This window comes from Rhodamnia argentea, chromosome 8 (assembly GCF_020921035.1).
Source record: "Rhodamnia argentea isolate NSW1041297 chromosome 8, ASM2092103v1, whole genome shotgun sequence".
Lineage (NCBI taxonomy): Eukaryota > Viridiplantae > Streptophyta > Magnoliopsida > Myrtales > Myrtaceae > Rhodamnia > Rhodamnia argentea.
The window spans coordinates 5,343,734-5,371,442 of NC_063157.1; the positions used below are offsets into that span (position 1 = coordinate 5,343,734).

The following is a 27,709-nucleotide window of genomic DNA, read 5'->3' on the forward strand; positions in this document are numbered from 1 at the left end:
GTTGCAGGAATCCCAACTTGTACGTACGTTGGAAGTTTTATTCTTTATCAAATCGGAAGCCAAACTCGGAACATAATTCAACTTCCCAATTGTTAAAAAAAGAAAGAAAAAGATCGGGCAAGGCTCGCCCTTGCCCCCTGCTATTCAAAATTCCCCAGAATATGACCGTTGGACGGACGACATCAATTTCAAAGCGTGGGACCCACAGCAAGCTGAAAAAAGAAGATCGAAGCCCCCCCACCTCTCTTGATAATTCCTTATTCTAGTTCAATAAAAAAAAAAAAGGAAAAGAAACAGATTGCAGTGCCAAAATGCACTTCGCTTTCTCTGTCATCTCCATTGAAATGTATATGATGCGGTACGTACGCTTTTGCACTGTTGAGGAAGCAGCAGCCTTTTGCGCTTTTCATTTGAATTTCAAATTTAAAAGCTTTTTCTCTTCGTAGCCAAGGACGAGAAGACCGCATAATCCCAGCGAAGAGGAACTGAACAGAGAAAGATTTTGGATTTTTGTGTGGGGTTCGTCGCTGGTTTGCAGAGATTTTGGGAAAGCCATGGGAGACTCGACTTGTTTCATGCAACCCTTCTCTTATGCTTCTGGCCTTCCCGGTGAACAGAGTGAGGTCAGCTCAAAGAACTCTTCTTTCTTCTTTGGTTCTTCGAGTACGACTCTTCCACTGAGTATGCAACCCATAAAAGTGCTATGATTCACTGAGATTCTTGGTGGGTTTCTGGCACTTCTCTCGAATCATCGATCTTGAAGTTCTTGCTTTTTTCTTCACTGTTTGGTTGCTGAGAAGATGGGAGAAATTAGAAGGAAAAATGAGAAAAGACCGAGCAAGTAAACAAAGAATTGCAGTGGCATTCTTGATTCTTCACCTTGATTGCGCATACCTTAACTTGCTTACTGCAAAAGACCCGTGTTTTTCTTCATTGGCCAAAGATTTGTGTTTTTGGGTTGTTAGGACTGACTAGAGGGTCAATCTACTTTTCAGGGGAACCCCATTCATGCCCTACAGCAATCGATTTCGTTTGGGAGGTTCGTGACGGATTCAGTCTCGTGGGACAAGTGGTCGGTTTCCTCGCACAACCGCTATGTCGAAGAGGCCGAGAAATTCTCTCGGCCCGGATCAGTTGCGCAGAAGAAAGCCTTCTTCGAAGCTCACTACAAGGAAATAGCTGCCAGAAAAGCTGCAGCCTTGCTTGAGCAGCAAGCAAATGCTGCCTTGGCAGACGCAGCAAAGCCGAGGTGCGAAGTTGGATTGCGTAATCCCACTTGCTATGAGTTCCCTGCAGGTGTTTCCAGTTCTCAGACTATTCTTGGTGAATCACGAGAGGTCCAGGAAGATAATAATAAGGCTGGATCGGCTATTGAGGGCAGTGAAATTGTCTGGAATGTTGAAGTCAAAGAAACTAGGGTCATTGAGGAAATTAAAGAAGTTAATCGCAGCAAGGAGGATGAAGGGGCAGATCTGGTGACTGAAGCACAGGTTGATGCTAATGATTATGTAGCAGAACAGCTGTTGGGGCAGTTAGAGGATGTTGATGGCCGCAAAGAAGTCAACGAAATCGAGCAAAGTTGGACCCTCGAAATGGAAAAACCTCTGTTGAAGAATGATGAGGCTGATCTGGCAACTGAGGCTCAGGTTCATATTACTGGTTATGTAGCGGAGGAACTGTCGGGGCAGTTAGAGAATGTTTATAACCATGAAGAAGTCATGGAAATTGAGCAAAGTGGAACACCCGAAATGGAGAAACCTCTTTTGAAGGTAATAGTTGAGTATAACCTGAATCTAGAATCTTTCTTAATAGAATGCTATTTATTGTTTGTTTGTTTGTTTTTTTTTTTTTTTTTGCGTTCATAAATTATTTAGTGTCATTTCAGCAGAATTCGGCCGATCAAGGTGTTCTAGTGTCCAAGAAGAAATCAGCAGGCTTCTCGTTGAAGTCGGTGGTGTGCCTGCAGGCATCCAGCAGTCCGTCGACACCGGTGAAATCCACAACCACAGCACTTAGCTGGAAAGAGAGGGGCGCTACTCCAACTGGCAGTAAGTCTAAACAAGATTGTATGTACAGAACAAGAACGACCCCGAAGCAGCTTCTTCACGGCAATTTGACACCAGTTCGAGAGCTGAAAAGGAGAACTCCTACCTTCCCTGGGAAGACTGCAAGTTCGAGAATAGGCGTCAATTCCTATAAGCTAAATAAAGAATGCCAAACTCCCCTGAAGACTCCTACCATGGTGCAGATTTATTTTTGCCCCTTTGTCTTGGGAATTAAACTGGGTAATAGATACGTGAATAACTTTATTGCCGTTCATAGGTACATGCAAATAGGGTGCTGAAGCATTCCTTGGTCACCCCTCAGTCAGCTAACAGAAGGTATCTGACAATCCGGTCCAATTAGCAGATGAAACCTTTTACCTACTTGGGTTTTAGTGGATTTGCTCTGACTAAACTATTCTCATTACTGTCTCGCAGAACGCCACGTGATGGCTCAGCTGTTGAGACCTTGAATACTGGCCCTAAGAGGCGTTCTCTTGCAAGAGAGTATGACATCTTATCCCGTAGATCATATAGAGCGCTGTCCTAAATGAGCTAAATCGCGGTTGTCTTGGTACTTAATGAATGAGGATATCAAGTCAACCTCAAGCTGTCTGGTTTCTGCAGTGAGATACTAATATACTAGTTGGCTAATGAATGATAATAACTCAAAGTCTGCATGAATATCCATTTGCAACTTTCTGTAACCTGATAAAATTGTCTTTATTGATCGTCGATTCCTGAGGAGAATTAATGTTGATATTTCACAATCTCAAATTTGATGATTCTTAAACCATGGTTTATCCAAATTACATCTAGTGCCATGTCCTGCCAGTCCTGCTCAGATCAGATAGCAATGATTTAAAAGATAAATTCTTTTTTTCTCATGGCAGTTGTTCAAAGTTCTTGAGCGCTTGCAAGAACAAATTACAGTCACCCAGCTTATCCACACCCTTCAGATTGAGGACCGAGGAAAGAGCTGCAAGGAGAAAAGAGGCAAGACAGTGTGACTCTGCTGGATATATGTTTCGTTTCCGCTTTCATGTTTCAGTCTCTCAAAGGTATGGTCTGACTTTGCATGTATCTCCCAAAACATTTTGCAGAAGCTAGAGGAGAAATTCAATGCCGACGAAAAGGAGAAAGTCCAGCTACAAAAAAAAGTGAAGGTTGTACAGAACAATCTATTACATTTGCACAGCTTGACAGTTTCTCTTGAATTACATGTGAACTTGTTAAGTTGACACTGAAACAGTGCCAGCTGTTCTTTGATTTATGAATTGAGGAACTAGAGGATCAAAAGCGACGATCAAGATCGATATTTAGAGTACAATTTGGTTCAGTTTGAAGATATTTACTCTCTTCCAACCTCAACAGGAGAAAGCAGAATCAGAAATGAGGAAATTTCGTCAAAGCTTTTGCTTCAAGGCCAGGCCGCTTCCCGATTTCTATAAAGAAAAAACGATGCCACCAGGGGATGGTCATATGAAGAAGGTACTGCTTAGGCCGGTCACTTGCAACGTCATGGAAATTGATTGATCTAACATGCCACAAGGATTTTGAATCAATAAAAAAAGAAACAAGTGAAGTTTGTCGACTTTTGAATGTTTCTCTCCTTTATGCAGCCACCAGGGGCTTGTCCTCAAACGCCAAAGTCAGGAAAAAAGCCAACGACAACCACGACGGCAGTACAGAGCACGTCCTTTCAACCATGTCAAAGGCCTTTATTCGACAGCAACAACAACAACAACAACGTTTCCAAGCAGGTTCAAGGAAAAAATCATCGGCTATTATTTCCTAAACCATCACGATCTGCACTAATAGCTCACGAGAACAGATCGCCTAACATTCAGCTAGCATAAGAGGAACTTTATGGTACTGTGTTAACCTTGAGAGAGCTTTTGCTGTCCGGTTGCAAATTCGAGCAACTTCTGCCACTGTATTTTGTCAGAATCGAGCTTCATAATTGCATTGCCAAATATGTAGATGAACGTTAATTGGAAATGAGAGGCCCCGGATCATGCTGAACTTTTCCGTAAGCTCTAGCTAAATTATTCATAAACCCGTGCGATTAGTAGTAGCTCCCCCTCATCTTTACTGCAGCATGTTATGAACTTCTCAAGAACAATGTTGTGAGAGTGAGAAACAGAGCAGCATCTAAATTCTAGCGTGCTTGATTTTGTTGATTGACTTCGCGTGGGCAATGGGAGAGGCACAGATTAATTAGTTTCATATCATAAACGCAGGGTAAATATAAACTTAGGAACTTTGAATAATACACATACTGGCTTTTATAATTAAAAAACGACAGTGGCACTACATCACGGATTGTCTATTTCTCCAATCATACACCAACCATCTTCAACTTGATTCCATTCAAACCCGACTTCGCAAAAGCTTAATTTGTCGTCATCATCTTCTCTGCCATCGTTGTTGCTGCCGTCATGATCCTTGTGTTTCAATCCGTCCGCAGTTGGGCTGGAGAAATGATCACCATCCTTGTAATCGTCACGTTCATAATCATTTCCAGGTTCGCATTCCTCATCATCGTAATCCTTGTAAGCATGTGCCAAATGATCCGCTAACCCCGTGGCAGAGAACCCGGAATAGTTCAAACCGGGCTGCCCATCCACGACCCGCCAAGAGATAAACTGGTGACTCGAGACGACGTTGAAAGACTTGTTTTTGTTGTTCCCTTTGGTCTTGTCCTTAGACTTACAGGCCGGGTGCAAATGGCAATCGGTGCAGCGTGGCCTAGTGCACTTGCCCGTGAACTTGGAGTGATTGGTCGGCCTCGACGGCACTTTCACGAACAGCCCCGCTGCTGGGGGCGACTCAAACCTGTTGACGAACCGGGAATTGGGTCTCGGGTTCAAGGGGGCTGGCAAGATCCGGTAGGATCGGACCATCCCGTGCTGGCGACCCTCTCTCTTCATACTTGTGGAGTATGAACTGTGGGCTTGAAGAAAGAAAGGATGGTGGATGAAAGACAATTGGATGTGAATGCTTGCTTAAATAGAGTTTTGGTTGGTCAGAGAGAGAAAGCGATTACTTGAGAAGCAAGGACTTTGATAGGGCCTAGAGTGCTTGTGGAAGAAGTTAAAAGAGGAGTGACAGCAAAACATCCAAAGAAATTAAGAGGGACATAGACAAAAGCATCCTTCTTTGACTTTTTGAAAAGTAGACAGCAATAGGAATCTGGACATCTTTCCAAAAACAAAATCAATATAAATTAGATGAGCTTCCACTAAAAATGCTCGTAGCAATTGAAAATGAAAAGATATCAGTGCTTCGTTTTTTTTTTCCGTGAAAAATAAATAATTAAATATTTATTAAAATAATTAATCAATTAAAAATATTTTTGTTATCTATAATAATTCATATTTAAATATTTTCGTAGACGATGAAAATATTTTTTATTCATTTATTTTTATTAACGATATGAGCGATCATTTTTAGGAATTTTAAATGATTCACTTTTCGCAAAACCCACGCACCAAGTGTTGGACGGATTTGATTAGACCTTTTGGGTAAATAGAAAGATTTGATCAGGAAAATTGAAACTACAGGAACGCAAAGTAAAATGTTTTCCTTAAAAAAAGATTCCTGTCATAATTTCCTTAACAGGTGTGCTCGACTATTATTCTTTCCTCTTTCATTTTTACTTTCTACGACTCTTGATCAACGTGATCAGCAAATCCATTATTTCTATGAAAAGAAACAGTTTCCGGCGTATCCAAACTCTTTCACATGTAGAGCAATACAGCATATATATACACACACACACAAGATCATATTCTCGCAAAGCAATGCAAGATGAGAATAAACTACACTCCGAGGCTACATATCCTTATAGGTGTATGCAACCTGACAGATCGGGTGTTTTGATCCTAACATGCGCAACCAGATGAATGAGGGTAGCAGAAAATAGACCCTTCTAGTTTGTAACTTTTATGCAAAATCTCCTTCAAAGGCTTCCGGATCATGAGTTCTATGCACAAGAAGACTTCTAGTTCGTGGTAGCAGCAAAAAGGTCAATTGATAATTCTTCGTAGCATATGGCGATTAACTTCAGACCTCTTCTGACTGCGATTGATCAGTGGACTTGACCAATGGCTCTTCAGTTTCCTCACTTGCCTTTGGAATGATCGACACTTTCTTGGCAGGATAGAGCACATAATGTTGAAGCATGAAAAGCAGGTCAAAGAATATAGATATCTGCAACATCAAAGAAGGTTAAAATCCATACCCTTAACCCATCCTATTTGAATTGCAGAAGAACAAATGCGTGAAAGTTATTCCTTTGCCGAAGTATGTAAGGATAATCATTGCAGCATCTTTTGACAACGAAAAAGACCTCAAAGAATCTTATAACAAGACTAACAAAGTAAAATTACACGGATGACATGGAAGAGATGATAGAAACGTAAAGCCTCAGAGAATGTTCATACCAGAGAAAGTAAAGTCTTCCCAATATTCCCATAGAAGTTGACCCAAGAATCTGGGGAAAAAAGAAGAAGCAAGCTTCAGTATTGCATTATGCATATTAATCAAGATTAGGTAACAAGGGTACTTGGTTGGATGGACAACAGCATACTTTGGTCAATAGATTGCACTGCCATCTGCGCATAGTTTGTAACACCACCGAGAAAATCAAGTAAAATGTTACCAATGCTGAATCCATCAGTGCTTTTTCGTCCAAAGTTCATAAATGCCTACATTCAAGCCGTTAATTTGTTAGCAAACTGAGATAATATCTCTAAAATAACTTCTGAGAGAAATGGAACAGAATAAGAGAGATGGGATGAGAACAATGTTCTGAATCCTGGAGAAATGGAACATACATTCAACTCAAACTGAGGTGATGCCAATGATACATCATGAAGATGATGTTGACGGAAAAAAGAAGAAAAACCTTTATAATAAAGCCACACCAATGTAAGCATTGAAGCATCAATTAAGTCGGCTATCAAGATCAGGGTGAAAGGGAAATCAATCATCTGACCTGAGGAATGTACTTGATGACTGTCATAAACACTTGAATTGAGCTGCAAAAAAAAAATGAGGTCACTTAAAATTAGACATAACTTGTCCTACTTCTGGAAGAAACCCATGACTTAAATTGGCTATAATCAGTTTTGCGGTTTGAAGGGCCAAAAGAGAGGTGATCTTGCTGGAATGAGAGTTCGCCTTGCCGACCAAGATTATAGACCGAGGGCAAGGGCAACCTCATCAACAAGATAAGACGATGTTTAAATAGAAAGGAGGAGAGTCTTTTCAAAATGATGGACTGAACTTTCAGGGAGTTGTTCAGTCGAGTAAAGGTACTGCATCGGTATTTGGCCGAGAGCCCGTGTTTCTGCTGAAGTATCTCAATCTTTCTAGCCCTTACCGGATGTGTATAATGACAATTAAGTTATCTTCAAATGAACATATACATTCTCCTAACTAAAGTTAAAAGAACTAATGCATATTTCTGAAAACTTAGCGTTCGATCGAGACAAGAGCAATTTCATGCAAGCAGTTGATTTTGTGCAAATCCACAAGTTGAGAAGCACTTTACGAAACACAAAAGGCTAGGTTCCAACCATCAACGAGTTCTCTGAAGGAAAAATGATAGGTGACACCACCAACAGTTGCATAACAACTTACTTAAAGATGGAGATGAGCCAAAGCCAAGAATGCTTTGGTAAGGCTATGAAAAAGCAGACTGCCGTGGCCAACCACACAGCAGAGACAATTACCAGTGAAATCTTAGAGATTTTCTGACTGCCACGCTATTTAAGAAAAAAGAGAGAAAATGAAGGAAGGTTAATCTAAAAACCTCATTTCAGCATCAAGATCTTATATGATGAGTTAAAAAGGAAAACAGAACCGAGAACAGAGTAACTGCTTACATCATAAATTGCAATTTGGACCAATGTTACTGCAGTTAATAGAACGGCATGTATGGAAAACGCCACGTCATTTGCAGCCACAGGAATCATCTATAAGGAATAGAAGATTGTTCGCATGAAGAAGAATCTCTTTCAGATACATCAAAATCCAGAAGTTAGAATCACAGAGAGCTCTCAGCCGCATATAACTGTCCCTCTTAGTTCTCATACCACATCACAAGCTCTGTCCCAACTTTCAAAAAAAGGCAGAAACCATAAAACATCTTGGAAAACAAGAGCAAACAGGAGCATCCCATTCTAGTACCAAAACATATGTCCAAACCAAAAGAAACCAAAAATATGGAATCCACATCAAAAGTTGATCCTCATAGAGTTGGAATGAGAAGGGAACACCAAGAGAAGCAGGACAATAAAGCTTCATAAGAGACTATTCAAAGTACAAATAAACCACAACCCTGGACCAAGCTATATGTTCATTTCTTCACCTCTTTGTGTGCTGTATATCACTTTCAATTTTCCAATAGAAGGACAGTAATGTAAAGCAAACGAGTTGGAGTGAGGCCTCAAATCAACACATCTCATGCACTAGCTTTATTTTTATTTTTATTTTCCGTTTTTTCCTTTTGGTCTGGATCCACTGGCTTACTTAATGGCAAGAAAAAGAGAAGCTTCATCTTTTTTCTTTTTCTGAACTTGAAGCTTCCATTGATCATTTCCAAGCAATCATCTTACCAGGCATCACAATTCGGTAATTCATTTTGAGCCCTATATTCGATGGACATCTGATATCATGTTCTTAGAACAATGATTAACCAACAGTGCACGTGTTTGAACAAGAATTCTTCACCATCACAGGATTTGTCCTGAAACTTATTGACTCATCAAAGTCCCGGAGGATATCACCAATACATAATATTCCACTTCCTCTATACGATCTCATCAACAATCAGTGACTAGCTACTCCTACCATCCAAAAGAACCATAAAAAACACATTTTGATCATAACCCTCTTCAGAGCATAAACCGAAGATCGAAAATGATTGAGAACCTAACCTCTCCGAAGCCGTACTTCTCATAATACTGCGCCTGAACAGCGGCACTGAAGTAGAGGGTCGCGTTGTATATCAGGTACGACGAGTGCTTCGTCAAATTCAGCACGACGAAATCGAAATTCAGACCCACAACACTGCCGATACACCATGAGAAAAACCAAAACAGAGACCTAAGAGATATTCCAAAACTTCCCTATGAAAAATTCTTGAGAAAGTCGAGATTTTGAGGGCACCTTTTCCTTCGGAAGTTCAAGATGACTTGTGGGTAGAAGCTGACGGACCAAGAGACGAAAGCTGTCCATCCCAAAATCTGGTACAACACCTCCAGAGGCGTTGAATTCCACGAAGCCATCTCTCTCCCCCTCTCTCTTCAAGCTTTACCAGCTCCCAGTAGAGAGGAGAGAGACGGAGAAGGGGAAGGAGGAGTTGCAAATGACGATTCTGAGAGTTTCCGATTGTCTTTTATGGTGGAATCTCCGAAGGCGCCGAGAAGAATTTTCATTGGTGTCTGAGCGATTTCGGCTGTTGAATGAGGTCGCGTCAAGAATGGCCAAAAACGCCGAGACGGCTCCCTTTCTTTTGGCCTTTGGCTGACCTGTGAAAGCGCGATTGGCTGTTGGATTCATGTTTTCCTTTCCGTAGAACGGTTTCTCAAAATCCCACAACCCAAAAAGGAGTAACAACAGAGAAAATCCACATCCAATTTTTTTTTTTTTTGTATTTCCGAAAAGAGAACAGTAGCCACGAAATAGATTTAGAACAAAAACAATAAGCCAAGTAAAAATCTACAAACACAATTAGAGATAAATCATTCCTGCTCAAAAAATTATTTTGAGAAGCAGATTTGTTACCAAATAGGCCGGCCCGGCCTCGAAAGAAATAGGAAAGAGTCCCGTGGAATTCTCTTTGCTCCTGCAACTTTCCAAAGCTTGGGAAGCTGATGAACACGGACGAGGTGCCGTCCAGGTGCAGGATTATTGCTTCCCACGTACGACGTCGCGGTTCAGATTCGCTCGTCCTAAATGTTCTTGTCCTCTTCTAATTTATTGTTTTCTCAGCAACGAGATTCCTTGCCATGCCTTGTTGCAGGCTTGCAGCACAAGGTCAAAAAAGGAAATAATTGGAATTTTGGGTTATTTTCAGTGCTTTGCCGATGAGGTCTGGATTATCCAACTTTTTTTTTTTTGTTTTCCGGCCCCTGATTTTCCTCTTTTTCCTATTTTGACCCACCTTCTGAGTTTTGAATTGTGATCGTGCCAAGTTTTGTTGGGAGGCTTGCAGTGTAAAGTTCCCCTAAGTAGTCGTACAACGTACTCCTTTTTTTTATAAATGCCTTGCAAATTCCTTTAACGATTTTAGTTTTGTTCTCCCGTGCTGACTCAAAGTGGCGTATCACTCTCATCTTTTTTTCTAACAAATTTCGTCAAGCCATGTGCACTTATTTTAAGCATTGTAAAAATTAGAATCATGAAGTGTTTAGCTAAGTAGGCACTAGAAACGATGTTATTTTCAAAAGTAATATGGCATATATGCTCATCAATGAACTATTTCAAATGGAATGACCCAATGTTGCTATCAAAATGCATCTTTTTAAACTTAGTTGTGCTCTTGAAGCATTTTATTGCTTTTTTCTTAATCACAGAGTACCTCAAAATGCATCTTTAAACTCAGTTGCATCTCGGATGTCGTGCCGACAATATGTACCTAATTTCTATTATTTCGATCATATAATGTGACCTACTTCTCCTATTTGAAATAACAACCTCAACCTCTCCGTCACCCTCGTCATCCAAAACTGAATAAAGATTTTCTTCCTCATCTGAATGGTGGTACTTTGTTTCATGCCTAGAAACATCTACCAATTGAGCCTCTTCCTCGGCCTATGTTTGGAAAGTACCACTTGCCTCGGTGGTAATGCTAATTTGACCCTATATCTCGACTGAAAGTTCTTTTAATTTTCTCCTTGCACAACCAGTTCAAGATTATCTTTATTGTTCGATAAAGTCTCACTTCGCTTTTTTAATAAAATGTTAATCGACCGTGGCTTTTTTATACAAAAAAAAAAAAAAAAATTCCAGCGCCTTTCTATACCTAGACGAAGTTGGACCCTTTTCAAACTGAATCTCTCTCAATAAACAAATCTCTTTGTCGCCGCTTGTTCTCCCTCACCTTTGCTTCCCTCCTCTACAAGCTCTTCGTCGACAATTACCCCAAATGGTGCCGTCATGAGCTTGATTTTCATTAACGATAGGTTGCCTGAGTGGGCTTTCTTCATGCCACGTGCTGGCTGAATTGTGCTCTATGTATTCAAACCAATTTGCCTTTCGAATTAGGCTTTGAAGAATTTAGAAAACTTGCTTGATTTTTCCGAACTAGGTTTTATAATTGGGAAAAAAAATGTTGAATGACGTCATTTAGGGCTATTAATGCTGACTTGGAGCCTCAACGAGCCATGATAGTCATAAAAATTGATAAAATATTACCGCATCATATTTTTGACATCCCAAATTGGCGATAATATTTAATTGATTTTATTTTCAAAAGTGGTATTTAAATGATCCAGCGAAAATTTTTTGCACCAAAAAGATCGTCGTACAAAAAATATAACACTTTTGATATAATTTTCCCTAGGGAAAATTTCAAAAAAGGGTCTCAAGTGCTTTCAATTTCTCAAAAAAAGATTTGAAGTGAATGTTGTTTGAAAAGAGCGTCTCAAGTGCCCTCTATGTTTAAAAAAGGGCCTAATAAGGGATGTTTTCATCTTTTACATTTTAAAATTTGTTCTTTTTTTTATTTTTCTGTTTTACTTTACTTTTCTTTTTCCTATTCATTTCCTTTCTCCTCTCCCCTCTTCCACCCATCGCCGCCTTCAGCTTCTCTTCGATGGTGGGTATCGGCTTGCCCTCTCCTCCGAACGTCCTTGAGCTGCACCAAATCAAGAATCAACCCAACTTATAAAAAAAAAGGGCAAACGTTCGACAACAAGCAAGAACCACCCAACGCCCGCCGAAAAAATCAAGAACCAGAAAGAAAACCGCCATGTCTTGTACTTGGTGAGGAACTCCGGAATGGGATGAGAGCAGAGGATCAGAGACTTCTCGCCTTGGCGATATGAACGATGTTCGGCTGGAGGTCCTCGTAGGTGATCACGGGCATGGTCTTCTTGAAGGACTCGCGATCGGTCTAGCCATCGAGGGCGTGGCGGCGCATGTACTCAACGTGAGCATTGCGGTAAGGGATCTCGGTGAGGACCCGCCTCCGGACCTCATCGGCGGCCGTGACTTCCTTGATGAACTAGAGGGCCTTCTTATTCTTGTCGGGGAGGTTGTGGTTGGATGGGAGTTGAGCGGGTAGGAGATGGAGATGAGGGAGGCGTAGAAGGGGGTAGATCGGAGGGTGAATAAGAGCAGCATGAGTTGCAGAGGCCGTTGCAGGTGAAGCCCTCGGTGAAGTCGTCGTTGGTGGTGTCGTCGCAGGCGAGCAACTTGTTGTTGGCGTACACTTGCTAAGAGAGGAGGAGGCGAGCTTGGTGGAGGAGGAGGAGGAGGAGGAAGAAGGAGAAGGAGGAGGAGGGAGCGCAGAGAGACGGTGGATTGCATGGATTTCTCTATTGCTCAAAAATCAAAATAGGAATTGGAGTTGTTGGAGGAGGAAGAAGACGACAATGATGGGGATGATCTGCAATGAAGGAAGGAGAAAAAAGGGAAAAGGAAAGAAAAAAAAATAAAAAAAGAAAAACGGGAAAAAATTAGAAAATGTAAAAAGGCAAAAGCACCGTTACTAACGTCCTTATTTAAAATAAGGTCTACTTTAGACTTTTTTTTAGAAAATTAGAATACTTGAGACCCTTTTTCGAAATTTCCCCTTTTTCCTATCTTGATAGATGTAAGTGGACCCCGATAGATCGGGTGTTTTGATCTTGACATGAACCAATCAGATGAATGAGGATCGTGGGATAAAAAGACACTTCCATTTTGTAACTTTATGCGAATCTCCCTCGAATGCTTCATAATCATGAGTTTTACTATGCACACGAGGACTTCTGGTTCGCGGTAGCAGCAAAAAGGTTGACTGGTAATTCTCATGGCATATGGTAATTTGACTTCAAGCGTCTTCAGCCGGTAACTGATTAGGGGACTTGGCCATTTGCTCTTCCGTTCCCTTGCGTGCCTTTGGATGAACTGGCAATTTCTTGGCAGGATAGACAACATCATGTGGGAAAATTACCAAAAAAATCCTAAACTTATCCAAGCATGCTAATTCAGTCTTAAACCTTTTACAATTGTGCCATTTTTGTCCATCTAACGAATTTTGTCCAGACGACAATGATGTGGACGCTGCCCGGCCAATGAGGGAATATTTTAATATTTTTGAGATTTTTTTTTATAATTTTTGTTGTTTCTTTTTTTTTTCCCTTCCCCCTCCCCTCCCCTACCTCCAGCCGATCATCGAGGTTCGGTAACTAGCCAGAGGCTTGGCCATAGCGAGACTCGACCTCGCAAGCCCAGATCTGGGTCGGCCGACCGGCTTCCACGTCGGCGCTAGCTAGCGAAAATTCGCCAAATGGATTGAAATAACACAATTGCAAAAGGTTTAGCACTGAATCGAAAAAAAAAAGGTTTAGGATTGAATTGACATAATTGCAATACGTTTAGAGCTTTTTTGGTAATTTTCCCACATAATGTTCAAGCATGAAAAGTAGGTAAAAGAATATAGATACCTGCAACATCGAAGAAGATTGAAACCATACCCTTAATCCGTCCTAGTTAATTGCGGAAGAATCCGATCAACGTTCATCTGCATATTAAGCATCCAATTTTTGGAATTGTTGAGAAGAATAAGTGCAGAGCTCCATTCTTTTTGTGTGAATGTGAAGTCAAGCAAAAGAAAAGCAGCAAACGACATTCAGAAGATGAAAACCAACGAAAGTTACCCCTTCCATGGTGGGTTTGGACGTTTTCTTAAATTCAATGGGTCTACTAACCACCCCATGCATCGGATTTTGGAAGGGTAAAGGAGACATGTGAAAGAGAAAACCATGTAACACACATACCGGATGTGTGGGAGCATTACAGTTGTACCATAGACGTGTAACTCATTGAAAATCATCAGCAATCCCACAATCCCATCTTCCTAATTCAGCAAAGAGTCATACATACCTGAAGATTCCCTAGAAGAAAACTGGGGGAAACTTAATTACTCTAGAAAATTGCAGATACAACTTTCCACCAGGCTTCCACCACTTGTAGACATTTGACTGTAGCAAGACAAGGACAAAACAGCTATGTGAGCTTTAGTTATTAAATCCCACAAGCTGCATCAGACAACGAATTGTGGGAATGGCCCAGTGAAAGAACGAAGAAGAAAGGCGAAGACAAAAGTTACTTGACCGTAGAAAGAAACTGGAACCAGGGGGCAGCCCATCTCCATTGGGGGATTAATTGCATGAACATCTCCCCACACGATTTCTTTATCAATCGTTGTCCTCCGGCTCAATCCACTGCTCAGCAATTATGAACACAATCACCCTAAAAATTAACCACCTAAAAAGCAAAGGTCTTCAAGAGTTCAATACAGTCCCCCAGTAATCGAAAATTCAAGTTCCATTATAACCAATGGCATTACCACGAAGAGAGAAATGGAGCCTTCCAGTCAAGCAAACTCATAAGTAGTCACGGCCGGTTCGGTGGAACCGCCGGTTCCGGTTTAGGAACCGGCGGTTCCGGTTCCACGAAAAGGTGGAACCGGAACCGGCCGTGAAAATGGCGGTTCCGGTTCCGAACCGGAACCGGCGGTTCCGGGCCGGTTCCGGTTCGCTGGAACCGGGCGGTTCGGTTCGGAACCGCCGGTTCATTCCGATTCATTTTTAATAATAATTTTTAAAATAATAAATAATAAAATAAATATAATAAATTATAAATTATAAAATACAATTAAATTGTACATTGTAATAAAATATGGGAAAAAAAAAAAGAAGGAATGGGCTTGAACTTAATGAATTATCATTAAGCGACCTACATATCTTCTTGGGGATAGAAGAATCAAAACCCATGTAGTTCTTTTTACCTTTGAGAACCCAAACTTACCTCATCGTCAATCGTCGCTACCCGTTGTGGTACCCGTGGCGGTGGTATCTCCAACATCATCGCTAAAAAATTCGTGTTCACGATCTAACTCTTGGTGTCGATATTTCGCCCTCGTCCAATCGCCGACACAAGCTTGAGCTTCCACAGAGTCCGGGCTTAATCTTGAACGGCGAGAGTCCAAAATTAATCCTCCGAACTAAATGCTTGTTCAACTCGCAACCGTTGAAGAAGGGGTTGCTAATATTTGACGAGCGATGAGGGCGAGAACTGGATACTCGATTTGGTGACTCTTCCACCACTTCAGGATTTCGAAATCTGTACTATGTTCCGCATCACGAAACTCAAATTGAGTGGTTAAATGTTTTTCTAATTCAGAAATATTACCTGTTGCCCCTTTTTGTTTTTTTTTTGCCTACTCTTAAGCATATTATACCCTCTACTAAGTGAACTACCACCTTCGCTACGTGAGGCGTAGATTGTAAAGATCCGGAATCACTTAAACCATATATACTACAAAATTCTCCATATAATGCTACTATAGATTCTTTAACATGTCCTAATATATTTAAAATATCTATTGAATCATCCAAATGTAAACAATCATGATAATACACATTCAAATAATCTTGTAAACCGTCTAATTTAATACGTGGATCAAAAACAATACCAACTAAATAGACAAGAGGAATTTGCAAATAATAATGCAACCATTTTTCTCGCATTACTAAAATAGTTTGACCTAATTCGGTATCTTTTTCATATTCACTAAAAACACTACTAATATTAACACACTCTATTAAAAATAAATGCGTTGTAGGATAATAAATACCAGATAAAGTCTTAGTAGCATCATTAAAAATTTTCAAAATATCTAAAATTTTCTTGCAAACGTCCCAATGTTGAGGAAGTAAAGTAATTTCGGGAATATTTTGTGAAATAAACATACATAATAAATCTTTATATTCAAAAGTTTGCCGAAGCAACTCGTACGTAGAATTCCAACGAGTCGGAATATCTTTTGGAAATCTTCTTGGCCTTCTCCCATTTTGTTTACAAAATTTTCCCCATGATTTCATACATTGGGGACGACTCCATAAAAATTTAATTACACTTTTTATTGGGGCGAGAGAAGTGTCAAGAGTTCGTAAACCATTTTGTACACATAAATTTAAAACATGACAAGCACATCTAATGTGAAAAAATTGTCCGCCAAAAGTGGGTTTGCAAATATTTTCTAATTCGGGAATAGAAGCGGTATTTGCGGCGGCATTATCAAAACCAATTGAAAATACTTTATTTATTAAATTATATTCTTCTAAAACTTGCCTAATTATTCTATAAATATTATGAGCCGAATGGCTTTCATCAAAAACTCGGAATGCAATAAGTCTTTTTTGAATCATCCAATTGTCATCTATCCAATGACACGTGACACCCATATAACAATGAATTTGCCAATGATCACTCCAAATATCGCTACCTATATGCACACGTCCATTGAATTCCGCAAAAAATTTTGCTAAAGATTTTTTTCCTTTTTTATAAAGATGAAAAACTTCGCGTTTAAGAGTATTTTTTGGAATAGTTGGCGCTATGGAACCAACGCAGTATTTATCAAATATTTCATATTAAAATTTTCACCAGTATTAAACGGAGCATGATCAAGGGCAACATATTCACCTAATGTTTGTTTATAAAGTGCTTCAGTGAAACGAAATAAAGGATGAGGCTTAGAAGTGGCGTACCCGGAAATTTGTTGTTGCGTATTGTCGATCCCCGCTTGTGTTGGATGTTTTTTCGTCAAATGCCGACGGAATGTTCCGTAGCCGTCTCCTTTCGTGAATTTATAAGTTTGCGAACAATATTTACATTTTACATTATACTTACCTTCGACTTCATCACGTACCTTGTCGAAGTGTAGCCACAAGTCCGATGTATTATCTCGGCCCTTCCGTTCCGGCTCATTTGCCGTTGACGTTTCTTCGACACCAGTGGGAGGATGAAGACTTTCTTGTGTTGGGATGTGCTCGACGTTCGGAATCGGGACATAGTTGATATTATCGTCGTCGTCTTCCCAACTTGCATACTCACGAGGATCGTATTCATGAAAGGGATAGTTGGAATCTCCCATAGCCATCTTGCCCTTGTCGGCATTTCTGCTTCCACTTGCCATTTTTTGAGAGAATTGATCGGAAATCCGATTGAGAGAATTGAGTCGGGATTGAGAGAATTGGGAGAATTTGAGCGATTTGAGAGGATTTCGGAGAGAATTCGAGAGATTGTTCGGAGAATTTGTGACAAAAATGAAAGGGGAAGCATATGCATTTATAGGCAAGAATCATTTTTTTTTTTTTTTTTTTTTTAAAATGGAAAGCAACGGCCCAAAGCCGCGGGGCGCGGGGGGGGAGGGGGCCGGGCGTAGAGCCCAACGGCTCTCGCCCGGCCCACTTTTTTTTTTTTTTTTTGGCGGTTCGGAACCGGCCCGGAACCGCCGGTTCCGGGCCGGTTCCCACGTTTCCGGAACCGTGGGCCCGGTCAACGGGCCGGTTCCGGGCCCACGGGCCCAAATGGCCCCCTCTACTCATAAGCCCCTCCCAAGCTAGTAAAAGATCAATTGTAAGTCAAGCAGAATTCAATTACCATTCGTTGGCAAAGGCACCCGCCATCCTCAGCTTATCAAACAGAGCGAGAGCTCCGTCTCAGTCTCTGCAGATCAGCGAGCTTGAAATTCTCTTATCTCCCACCTCTTCAACTCCTCGACCAAAGCTGGTTCCCAAAGGAGAAAACGGAAAAGAAAGAAGACAAATCCTCAAACTAACGATGAGGGTATTCTCGTAATTGGAAGTTGCCGTTATTGCAACATCTGCATCCCTTCCACGACAGGGACGCCCGCCCATCTCTGTTGGGAATTATTAAATTTGGATTTTTTATTAACGAAAATGCCATTTTTGCAAAAAAAAGAGCAAAAACGCTTGCCGTAAAAGGTGGTCGCTATTGTTTCGGTCTTCCATGAAATTGGTTGACTTTTCAAGGGACTACTTTCGTTTGTACGAGAATGATAGTTCCGACGAAAAATGCTCCACGTGATTTTAACTCTTTCATGAAACACAAAATGTCATGTTCATGCGCTTTCGTTACATTTTAGCATAATGTATACGAAATTAAGATCTCGAACGTTCAAATGAAAAGTATGTCCAAGCATTTCGATAATTGTCGCGTGCAATCCAAACTTATGTATAGGATCGATGATCACCCAATTATAATTAAAGATCTAGATCATTGACACGTGAACCTAAAAAGAGTTAACCATCGAGCACACCTTAACTTTGTCCCCAAGGTTAATCACCGACCTGCAATATTTGGACGGTTGTGAATGCATACATTGCGTACGAAACTTTCTATTATAAAGAAGGATTCCGTTAATAGTTGAGAACGAACTCGGGTGGTTGAATCAATGAGATGACTTTTATTCATCATCATAGGAATTTCCTGCATTGGTAATTCATTTAGCTTACTGTATGGGTAACATGTTATTCGATGAAGGAAAAGTCTCTTTAGCTTACTGTATGGGCAAGTACGTCCACGTCTCTTTTACTCTATCGTTACGTGCACGAACGATCGTCTTCCCATTAAGCATAAAAGCAATTCCAAACCTTAATGATTTGAACTGGTAATAATTACATATTACGAGAATCCAAATAAAATGAGTTTATTCATTCGAAACTGATTGTTTTTTCTTTTAATGAAGAAATGGTTAAAAGTCATGGCAATAGAAAACATATTTTGTTTTCCCCAACGAGAAAAAACGATGTTTAAACAGCCAAAAAAAAAAAAAAAAAGGAAAGTCTTTCCAAAATGATGGACTGAACTTTCAGGGGGTTGTTTAGTCGAGTAAAGCTACTGCATCAGTGAATAATTGGCCGATGGCCCGCGTTTCTGCTGAATTATCTCAATCTTTCTAGCACTCATCGGATGTGCATAATGACATGTAAGTTAGCTTCAAATGAACAACGGATCGATCGCCTTTTTCTTTTTTTGTTATGATTTGTTGTTAAACTTTTCTCGTTAACGACATATTGATAGAATCACATCTCGTTAATCGCATCGCATTGTTGTTAAACCTGAAAATCATACTAAGTATCTTAAGCATCTTAGATTTAGGTTTACATTTAGGAATGAAAAAAAAAAAAAAGTAAGTCCAATTTGATCAGTCTGGTTACCCATGAAATCAAGGTCCGAACCAACTATTGTTGACATCTAATGTTGCCGGCCTCCTGACCATCTCGATGGGGAAAATCAGGTTACGACAACCATAACCAGTTTCAAAATTATAGAACAAGGAACCGAACCAGAGCCTCCAGGAACCGAACCCAATGAGACGATTCTCAGTTCAGTCGATCCATTATGCTCAGCCCTAATACTCGAACTCCTTTCCTTGCCATAGTTAGAACTCCAACCTTGTTCTCCGGATTCGGCTGCACACAGGACCAGGACAATGTCTCAAAACTCCAAAGTTCTGTGCCCTTTTACCCGACTTTAATCATTTCTTACACCCGTCCGATCGCTTTTATAAACCAAGCAAGTAATTGAACTACCATTTTTCTTCGTTAACACTGTAATTGCACTTGTTAGGAAAGAAGAAGTTTTTTTCTATAAAGAAGTTTCGAGTATGATTCTGTCCAGAGAACTCTGAAAAAGTGAATGAGACTGACAATTTGAATGGAGTTTATGTGTGCACAGGTAAATGGTAACAGAACAGTGAACACACTTCTGGAAGAAAATCTCGTCGCTAAACAATAATCTGTAACTTTCTCTAGACTCAACCCCATTTTAGAATTGAATATCCGGAGAAGTTGCCCGGAGGTTGACTAAAATAGCATCTTCAGATCACCCGGTCCAACTGCGATGGTATCATTATGTGGATTGCCCAGTGTTGAAAGGAAACCAGTTTTACTTTCCCCTGCATCATTTCGGAGCCTAGATAAGGTAAAATAGCTATAAAAGAGTGAACATGGCTCCCTAACAACTGTGGAGCTGTGTCAAATTAATTGTTCTGATCGGTTTTACGGCCTCAGAACCAAGCACTTCGAATGGACTCTGAATAGATTTGGAGAATGCATAGGCTCATCTCCATTCCTCCATGATGCAGTTTACCTTCTGCTGATTATCAAGGGTTTGAGCTTACACTCATTATTCATTGTTCCTGTTCATGAAGTCTACTCTAGCAAGCCTGGGCAGACAATATAAAAAACGTTCTCAGAGACTTGAACGATTTTTGTCGAGAATCATGTGAATACCAACCTTCTGTAGCTGCTTTAGAAATGAACTACGTATTCCAACCCAATGGTGGTAATGACACTTGAAATAGGAGCCAGTACTTAGGAACCTGCCTTGGCAAAAATCCCAAATACGCTTTCACATAGAAGTTCCTGACCCGAGTAGGTGGGTCGAGGTACCCACTACTCGGAGTACCCTCCCAAATGTTGATTGTAACATTATCCGAATCGACACATTGTCCTTCAATGGTATTTGCAGAAGAGTCACGGAAGACAAAATTTGAATCAGTAACCTAGTAGACATTGTCATTGCCACATTATATTTAGGAGCAGTCGTCAATCTCTTGATGCATAAAGTATTGGCACAACAGGAAAGAAGTGAATACTCACACGGGTCCTTATAATATCAGTTCGATTCCATCCAAGCAAATTATATGCCAGCACAACATGGTAAAGAAAATTTCTATTAGAACGTACATGGTTCTTTAAAGGATCTACAACACAAATACCCAAAAATTTACCAGACTATTCCCGTCCGGAATATCTTCCTCTGTTGCTGGGCAGAAAATTATATTGAGCAATTGGCTTCTGTCAAAAACATGACTTAAACAAGAGATGAATACAGGTCATTCTTCAGACAAAATTAAGTCCCGATGAACCGACTGGCTTATACGATACTTTGAAGAACGTTTACGAATCCTTTTGGTGGGAAACTGTAGGGTTTGAATTAAAACTTACCTGGCTAAAGTTCCAAGCAGGTGATGAGCACTAACCTCCTGGTTTCTCTCTAGCTAGGCAGGAGAGAGCATTATCTACTGCAGCTTCTGCCTAATCGATTTTAGAACACAGAGCATTTTCAGATTAAATTGAGAGTTGACAACAATGAACCTCAAAAGGGCAAATTCAACGGGACACAATTTTCCGATCTCAGAAGCTCCAATAGCTAGGCGCTTCTCATAATCATTGATTGTGTGCTGTACAGAAGTACCAGTGAGAGCATCATGATGTTGCGCTAATCCTAAGACATCTCCAAGCCCACAAATGCTAGGACCACTGGACCTGCGCCCCGCAAGAAATTCGAGTTGGCGTGCTGCCTATATAGACAAAAGAGAGCACAATCACGGTGCCATTTAATAGTGCTATACTTAGTACATATGTGGGACGAGTGATATTTATCAAAGAAGAATTAACCCTGTCCATGGCACATAAACAATTCGAAGATATCGCAACTCAACCCTCCAGAAACTTGAGTTACATAGATGTAAGCACACTCTGAAGACAATTTAAGTCGTGAGCTTTCCTTTTTTTTTTCGTGAGCGTTCTACTCGGCTTACAATACCGCAACAACAGGAAGAGATATACTATGTTCTGAAAGAGTATGAGCTCCAATAACGAGAAACAATACCAAATAGTATCCACTGAGCATACTAAGATATCGTTTCAGGGCCAGCCGGCTAGTAAAAGTAGCCAGTACAGTAGGCATCTTTTCTATCTGCATACCTGTACACAGAAGCAAGTTTCCATCATATGCGAGTCGATGGTGATTGAAATAGACATATCACGTAGAGGCAACTGAGACGGGTAAAAAAGAGATACTGACGGGAAGTAATCGTCACTTTTCGAAGGCCGTGATACATTTGCTCCATTTTTGGCATCGACCATCCTGAGAGATGAGAAATATCAGGAGCAGGAAAAGAAAATTATGGCAAATGCATTGAAAGAAAAAAGGGCAAAAGCATATCTCTCCTCTCTAGAGTAAGCTTAGAAAGTCTTATTCTAAACTAATTGTAGATCCTTTTGGGTTACATCTCAAAGAAAAAGTTACAAGTGAAAAGTACCATGACCTTGGTGCCTAGGGAATTCGCCAAATTATCTGGACCAGGAATGAGTTTCTTCATAACTTTCGAGTGTTTTGAAGCATAACCACTTGCATGCTACCATAAGAGAAGCAAATAGCAGAGCAGGTAGTTTTACCTTGTTAACATAATGAATGAATTTGTCCATCTGCTTGAACCAAGACTCGGCGTATTGGTACTGAAAATAATCACCCATGGTCCACATAATGTGATTTGTTCTTGTAACATTTGCCTGTTCATTGGGAAAACTGAGTTCAAAAATGTGTACCTCAATGATGTGTACTTATATATAATTACTTGACAATGGTCGGTCTCAGTCAGAGACAAACCAAGACCCAACTAAGCTGTCGTCTGCAAAAAGCTAAGAGTATACGTATCATTGCAGCATTAATAAAAACACTCACTCTTTTTTTAACATTGTAGTTGTATAGGAGAATATTATCCTGCAGTTTGAATATCTCAATTGTGAATCTGTCTGCCGGAAAAAGAAAAAAGCTTGAAAGTGAATAATTTGGTCGAATAACAGCACGCAACTGAACAGGCTCAAAATCATTGGACACTTCAAAATCAAAACCTTCAGGTGGACTATAGTGAATGGGAAATGCATTTGCAAAAATCTGCAAGGGCACAGGCATGTGCATGTTATTAATCTTTGAGGTGAAGTAACCAAGAAAAATGAAGGTAATGAGGTTGCTTCTATTTCAAACCTGAGATGAAGAACCAAATGTTTTAGACCCAGGCCATGTAACCTCAACAGATTTATCCTTCTTACGATATGCTGTGTCTTGATAATCGATCCTCGCAAAATGCACAGAATCAAATCCAACCTGCAAATATGGTGATGGTCCTTTCATAGGAAATACAACACAAAGCATGGAAAATTTATTGGGAAAAGCAACCATACTGAGCGAATATTTTTTCATTCAAGGACATAGGGAGTTAGACAACACGATACTTTTCAAAGTCTAATGGTTGCATCATAGCGTGCAGACATCAAACTGAAAAATAACTCATAGCTACAATTAAGACTGATTGGAAGCTGAAACGAGAAAAGGTCGACATTGAGAAAACCTTAGATAGAACCTTCTACCTCGGCTCCTAGTAGGTAAGCTTGCACGGAAGAATGTCCAAACGGATCAATTTACCATCCAACTCCAAGAACTTTGTTAAATTGCGACTGTACCAGGCCATGACCTGGAGTTGTTTGGTCAATCATGTCGATGCAATGAGTTGTTGCCTCGTCGTGCATACACCATCTGCCAGTTCTGCAAATTGCCAGCATTACCTTCAGGACAGTAATAGTGCAGAAATTGCCATAACCCATTTAAATGCTTACTGACCGCATACATGAATTCCAATTGGCCAGCATTCACAAGTTTCGTCACTTGCTCTCGTGTTTCTGGACGTTGCTCTAACCACCATCTTTGGAAAAAAGCCTGTGATTTTCATGAAATTCATTAGCGACTGTATCAAGCCATGCTCGTTTGTAAGTGGATAGTGGACGGAATGAGCGAAGGTCTGAAACCACGATTGTTCACAGTTTGTCTTCTCTCTCTCTCTCTCTCTCTCTCTCTCTCTCTCTCTCTCTCTTTGCGCAATTGACGGTACTAGATAAGGGCTCTGAGAATAAGCAATTAAGGGGAATAAACCGACACTGATAAGATTAAGAGAACCAGCATGCAAGTCCACGTGAATATAATGCAAAAGGTAAGCGATGTTTCAAAGATTGTATTGTCCGAGGCATCAAATCTTTCTTATGTGCTTAGATTACTAAATGCTATCACGATGGTTGATAGGATTGATGCTTTACCACAATGCTTTAGACCAGCAGAGTCAAGCTGATCATCTAGATTCAAGCCTGAGATAGCAAAATTGACTGATTGCAGAGAACTCAAAAACATGGTTAGAAGATGATCAAAACAAAAATGAGCCTTCAGAGATATGCATCAGAGAGTGTCTAGAATTAACAGAATTTACCGTGTCGGCGAACACAAACTTCCTATTGGGATCTCGCACCAACGCGAAAAACCATTTTCCCATTCACATAACCGCATGATTATTCATCAACCAAACCATATACCAAACTTCACTATGCTCTTCAATCCCAAAAATATAAGGACCTGGATGGTGTTATTCTACATAACATTGTGACGTCCCGAAATTTCGACATCCGCAAGAAAAATAGATTCGAGGGATTTTGATCACGAACTTTGGCCTAGTAAATAAATTTGGATTTTTGAGAATTTAAGAGATAATAATTGAGCATTCGTGAGACGTTGGTCAGTTTAGATTATGCTTCATTAGTTTAGTTGTCTCGCAATAGGATCGAGACACTCGCCCCCGAACCTAGCGCTGACCGAACTCTCTCCGTGAAACTATTAGATTGTCCTTAGTCAATTGAGCCAAATGACCAATCAGTACACACTTATCAATTTATCGAAATCCCTTTAGATATTTGTACTACGGGACAATAATTCAAGTTGGATTTGACCTTTTAAACCGTGACCCCTCTTTCTCTCTTGTCAGAGCCCCCCCTCTCTGTGTTCACGTCACTTCCCCCTTCCGATCAACTTCTCTCTCTCTCATCTGCTCGTGGGATAGCCCCCACCCTCATTAACTGTTCTTCTTCTTCTTTTCCTCTTCCTCTTCTTGTTTCTTTTTCTTTAGCCGGCAGCCCTTTTCAGCCGACCCACACCGCCACTCACCCCGACCGGTCGCCGCTCCATCCACCGCCGCGTCACCAGCCCGACGCCCAGCTCTGGGAAACCCGAGCTTCCTCCAGCCGTCGTCACGCCGCCAACTAGCCCGATCGCCGCTCGGGCTCGCCCCTCGGCCAGCCCTTTCCATCTCTGTCCTCTGTTTGCCAGCCCGAGCTTGGCCGAGGACCCGCGGATCCTCCGTCGCCGGTCGCCGAGCTCGGCTCAGCTGCGAGCCCTTCCTGCAACCGCGCCCGAGAACTCCAGATCTGGAACCTGCGACCCCGGCCCTAGCTCCATCTGTCACAGCCACCGCGGCCCTTCCTCGTCGTGCCACCACCACCTCACCTTGGCTACTCGAGTCCCGATCTGAGCTCGTTCCGGCCGTCTCGCCACCAGCACCCGCCCCCGCCCCCCCCTGCGAGTCCGCGTCCTCAGCCGGCCGAGCTTCGCCCCTCGAGCCCGAGCAGATCTCGAGCCACCAGCTGCCGCCTAGCCCCGTCGCCGCTTGAAACCGGCAGCCCAAGACCACCCCACACCCCCTGACCCGACGCCGGCTCCGCCGGTCTACCTTCCCGAGCCTCTACCGTGAACCCGGAGCCCCTCCCGACCCGACCCGAAGCTTTGCAGTAAGCCGACCCGACTCGAAGACCCGCGGCCCGAAAACCCGACCCATGCCTTGATCTGACCCGAAAATCCGAACCGACTCAATAGTGACCCGATCCGAGAAGCCCGACCCGAACCGCGACCCGAACCCGAACCTGGACCTGACCTGAACCGTTCTATGCGCGTGAATTCGTGTCACCATGAGCCATCCACACTCATGCGTGGTCGTGGTCGTCGCCGACGTATCCGAGTCGTCACCGAACGTCATTAATTTGTGAGTTAAATCCCTAAATCCCGATTAGAGTGTTAATTGTGCTCAGTAATAGTTAATTAGCATAGTTAGCAATTTAGGATATTTAGGTAGATTAATTGTGGCGGGATTAGATAGAAATTGGGTTTAAGATAAATGACCACAATTATTTGAGGTGGTTGAACCGGTTAGATCGTCTGTGGCTAATTGGTGAATAGAGTGGACTGATTATTTGGGCGGTGATTGTCGGTGTTTGATCGCGAGTGAGCAATAGGTCAAAGACGAGCGTGCGACTATTAATTGGCTGAAATTGGATTAATAATTACCGTTGGGATTATTAATTGTGTTTAATTAATTCGCGGTGATTGAATGTTTGATTGAAGGCTTGATGTTGACTATTGCTTGTTATGTGAGCAGTTTTAGGTGCTAGGCACCCTATTTTAGATATAAAGTCTTGTGAATAATATTGTGCATTCATATTATCACGTGCGAAATTAAATTGCATATTTTAGCATGAAAATGGTTGTGGGCCAAGTTTTGAGCACGTCCGCATGAGCATACGGCTTAAAGTAAAAGATAAAAATTGGTTGATTGTCGGATGTGCTTGAATGGTCATATGATGAGATTAAATTGTGCCGGTCGTACGGGTACTTGACAAGTTAAATGCCGTGCCGGTCGTGCGGAACCACACGACTTGTTAGAAGCACATCAATTCGTGCCCGTGCCGGTCGTAGGGATCACATAAATTGTCGGATGCCGGTCGCGGCTTGTGACGGACCGACACTCCTTTTTTGGAATGTTTGTTTGCCATGCCGTGCCAGTCGCATTAGATACATAACTTTCGGTTGCCGTCGCCGAAAGTAAGAGATGATACTTAGTTTTGCCAGCAGATCGCGCCGGTTGTAGTGTTGGGGCCGGATCGGTCATGTGAGCCGACCACACCGGTCGCATGGGTCACCTGTTAATAAATTGACTTCGTGTGATGTCATGCGCATGCAAATTGATTTGATGCCGTGCCCGTTAATTGTCCGATGTGATTGTTGAGTTGAGTCGAGTATTGCATTGTGCATGGCTCAAGACCGGTAAGTTTGCATGTGGTTAATCGATATACGTATGATACTTTTATGGTAGTCTGGTAGGATTTTTCGAGCGAATCAACGTCCTAACGGGGTTTAGGCGTTGACTCACCGAGATTTATATCTCATCTCGTCGTTGTCAACCCTTTTTCAAGCTCTTAATCTTGAAGAGGTGGAAGTGGGGTGGATCTTATTGGAGTAGTTTGGGAGTCGTGTTATTTCCAATTCCGATCTTGTATCTTCGCGAGTTGTAAAAAGTGGCTCGAAAAATGGGCTTGTAGATATTTCACTTCCTTGGGTTAACGAAGATAATTAAAAACAAGGTGATTTTTTACCGAATTGTCTTGATTTGATTGATGCGATCGTTTGTTTAACTATTCGTTTTGTTCTATTTGATATAGGGAGTTGCACGTTCCGCATGCGTAATAAAAGATGAAAACGAATGAATCGATGACGTGCCTGGGACGTTATCCTTTTTAATTTGAAGCGAATTGGTAGGAATGTCGCAAGCTCGAGAGTCGGAGCGTAACAAACATAATACCGATCGATGGTCTTCAATCATCCGACATCCTCGTGCGAATGCAGGAGCATATGCACATTCAACTTCCAGCACCAATGTTGTACTTCACGTAAGCTCCATCCACTCCTCCATATGACCATGCAATCTCCAAAATCACTATCACAAAACAAGAAACCATTAGAGTACATAATCAGCAACCACAACTACACGGACACTTACGACCTCTCTCTCTCTCTCTCTCTCTCTCTCTCGCACACACCCACAATAATTGTTCCCTTTTCTTTGGATTGTACTCAAAAAACTGTTTCAATTAAACAATAGCTACAATGTGTAGATTATATAATCACCGTAGTGT

General features: G+C 41.3%; 3 protein-coding genes and 1 pseudogene across 7 annotated transcripts; 1 reads left to right on the forward strand and 3 right to left on the reverse strand.

Annotated features, from left to right (window-relative positions):
• Positions 1-232: 232 nt before the first annotated feature.
• LOC115741333 (protein WVD2-like 7) lies at positions 233-4,198 on the forward strand. Of its 4 annotated transcripts, none has more exons than XM_030675207.2 (10): positions 233-358; positions 447-623; positions 996-1,769; positions 1,886-2,242; positions 2,323-2,381; positions 2,481-2,549; positions 2,936-3,038; positions 3,146-3,208; positions 3,417-3,533; positions 3,665-4,198. In XM_030675207.2, exons 2-10 carry the CDS (start codon positions 555-557, stop codon positions 3,899-3,901), a joined length of 1,848 nt encoding a protein of 615 aa, XP_030531067.1. In that variant the 5' UTR covers positions 233-358; positions 447-554; the 3' UTR covers positions 3,902-4,198. The 4 variants fall into 4 exon arrangements, with proteins under 4 accessions (XP_030531067.1, XP_030531069.1, XP_030531068.1 ...); XM_030675209.2 differs by having other exon boundaries at positions 3,146-3,202; XM_030675208.2 differs by having other exon boundaries at positions 1,889-2,242.
• A 108-nt stretch (positions 4,199-4,306) lies between these two features.
• Positions 4,307-5,051, reverse strand: LOC115741338. Its single transcript, XM_030675216.2, has one exon. The coding sequence runs from the start codon at positions 4,973-4,975 to the stop codon at positions 4,361-4,363; it is 615 nt and encodes a 204-aa protein (XP_030531076.1). The 5' UTR covers positions 4,976-5,051; the 3' UTR covers positions 4,307-4,360.
• A 741-nt stretch (positions 5,052-5,792) lies between these two features.
• On the reverse strand, positions 5,793-27,599 carry LOC115741337 (cystinosin homolog). 2 transcript variants are annotated; one of them, XM_048283386.1, is made up of 9 exons: positions 27,577-27,599; positions 9,222-9,344; positions 8,990-9,122; positions 7,937-8,026; positions 7,692-7,816; positions 7,045-7,087; positions 6,637-6,754; positions 6,491-6,540; positions 5,793-6,257 (listed from the first exon to the last, which is right to left on the reverse strand). In XM_048283386.1, the coding sequence occupies exons 2-9, from the start codon at positions 9,338-9,340 to the stop codon at positions 6,111-6,113; spliced, it is 825 nt and encodes a 274-aa protein (XP_048139343.1). In that variant the 5' UTR covers positions 9,341-9,344; positions 27,577-27,599; the 3' UTR covers positions 5,793-6,110. The 2 variants fall into 2 exon arrangements, with proteins under 2 accessions (XP_048139343.1, XP_030531075.2); XM_030675215.2 differs by lacking the exon at positions 27,577-27,599 and having other exon boundaries at positions 9,222-9,558.
• Positions 19,460-27,538, reverse strand: LOC115730140 (annotated as a pseudogene).
• Positions 27,600-27,709: the final 110 nt, after the last annotated feature.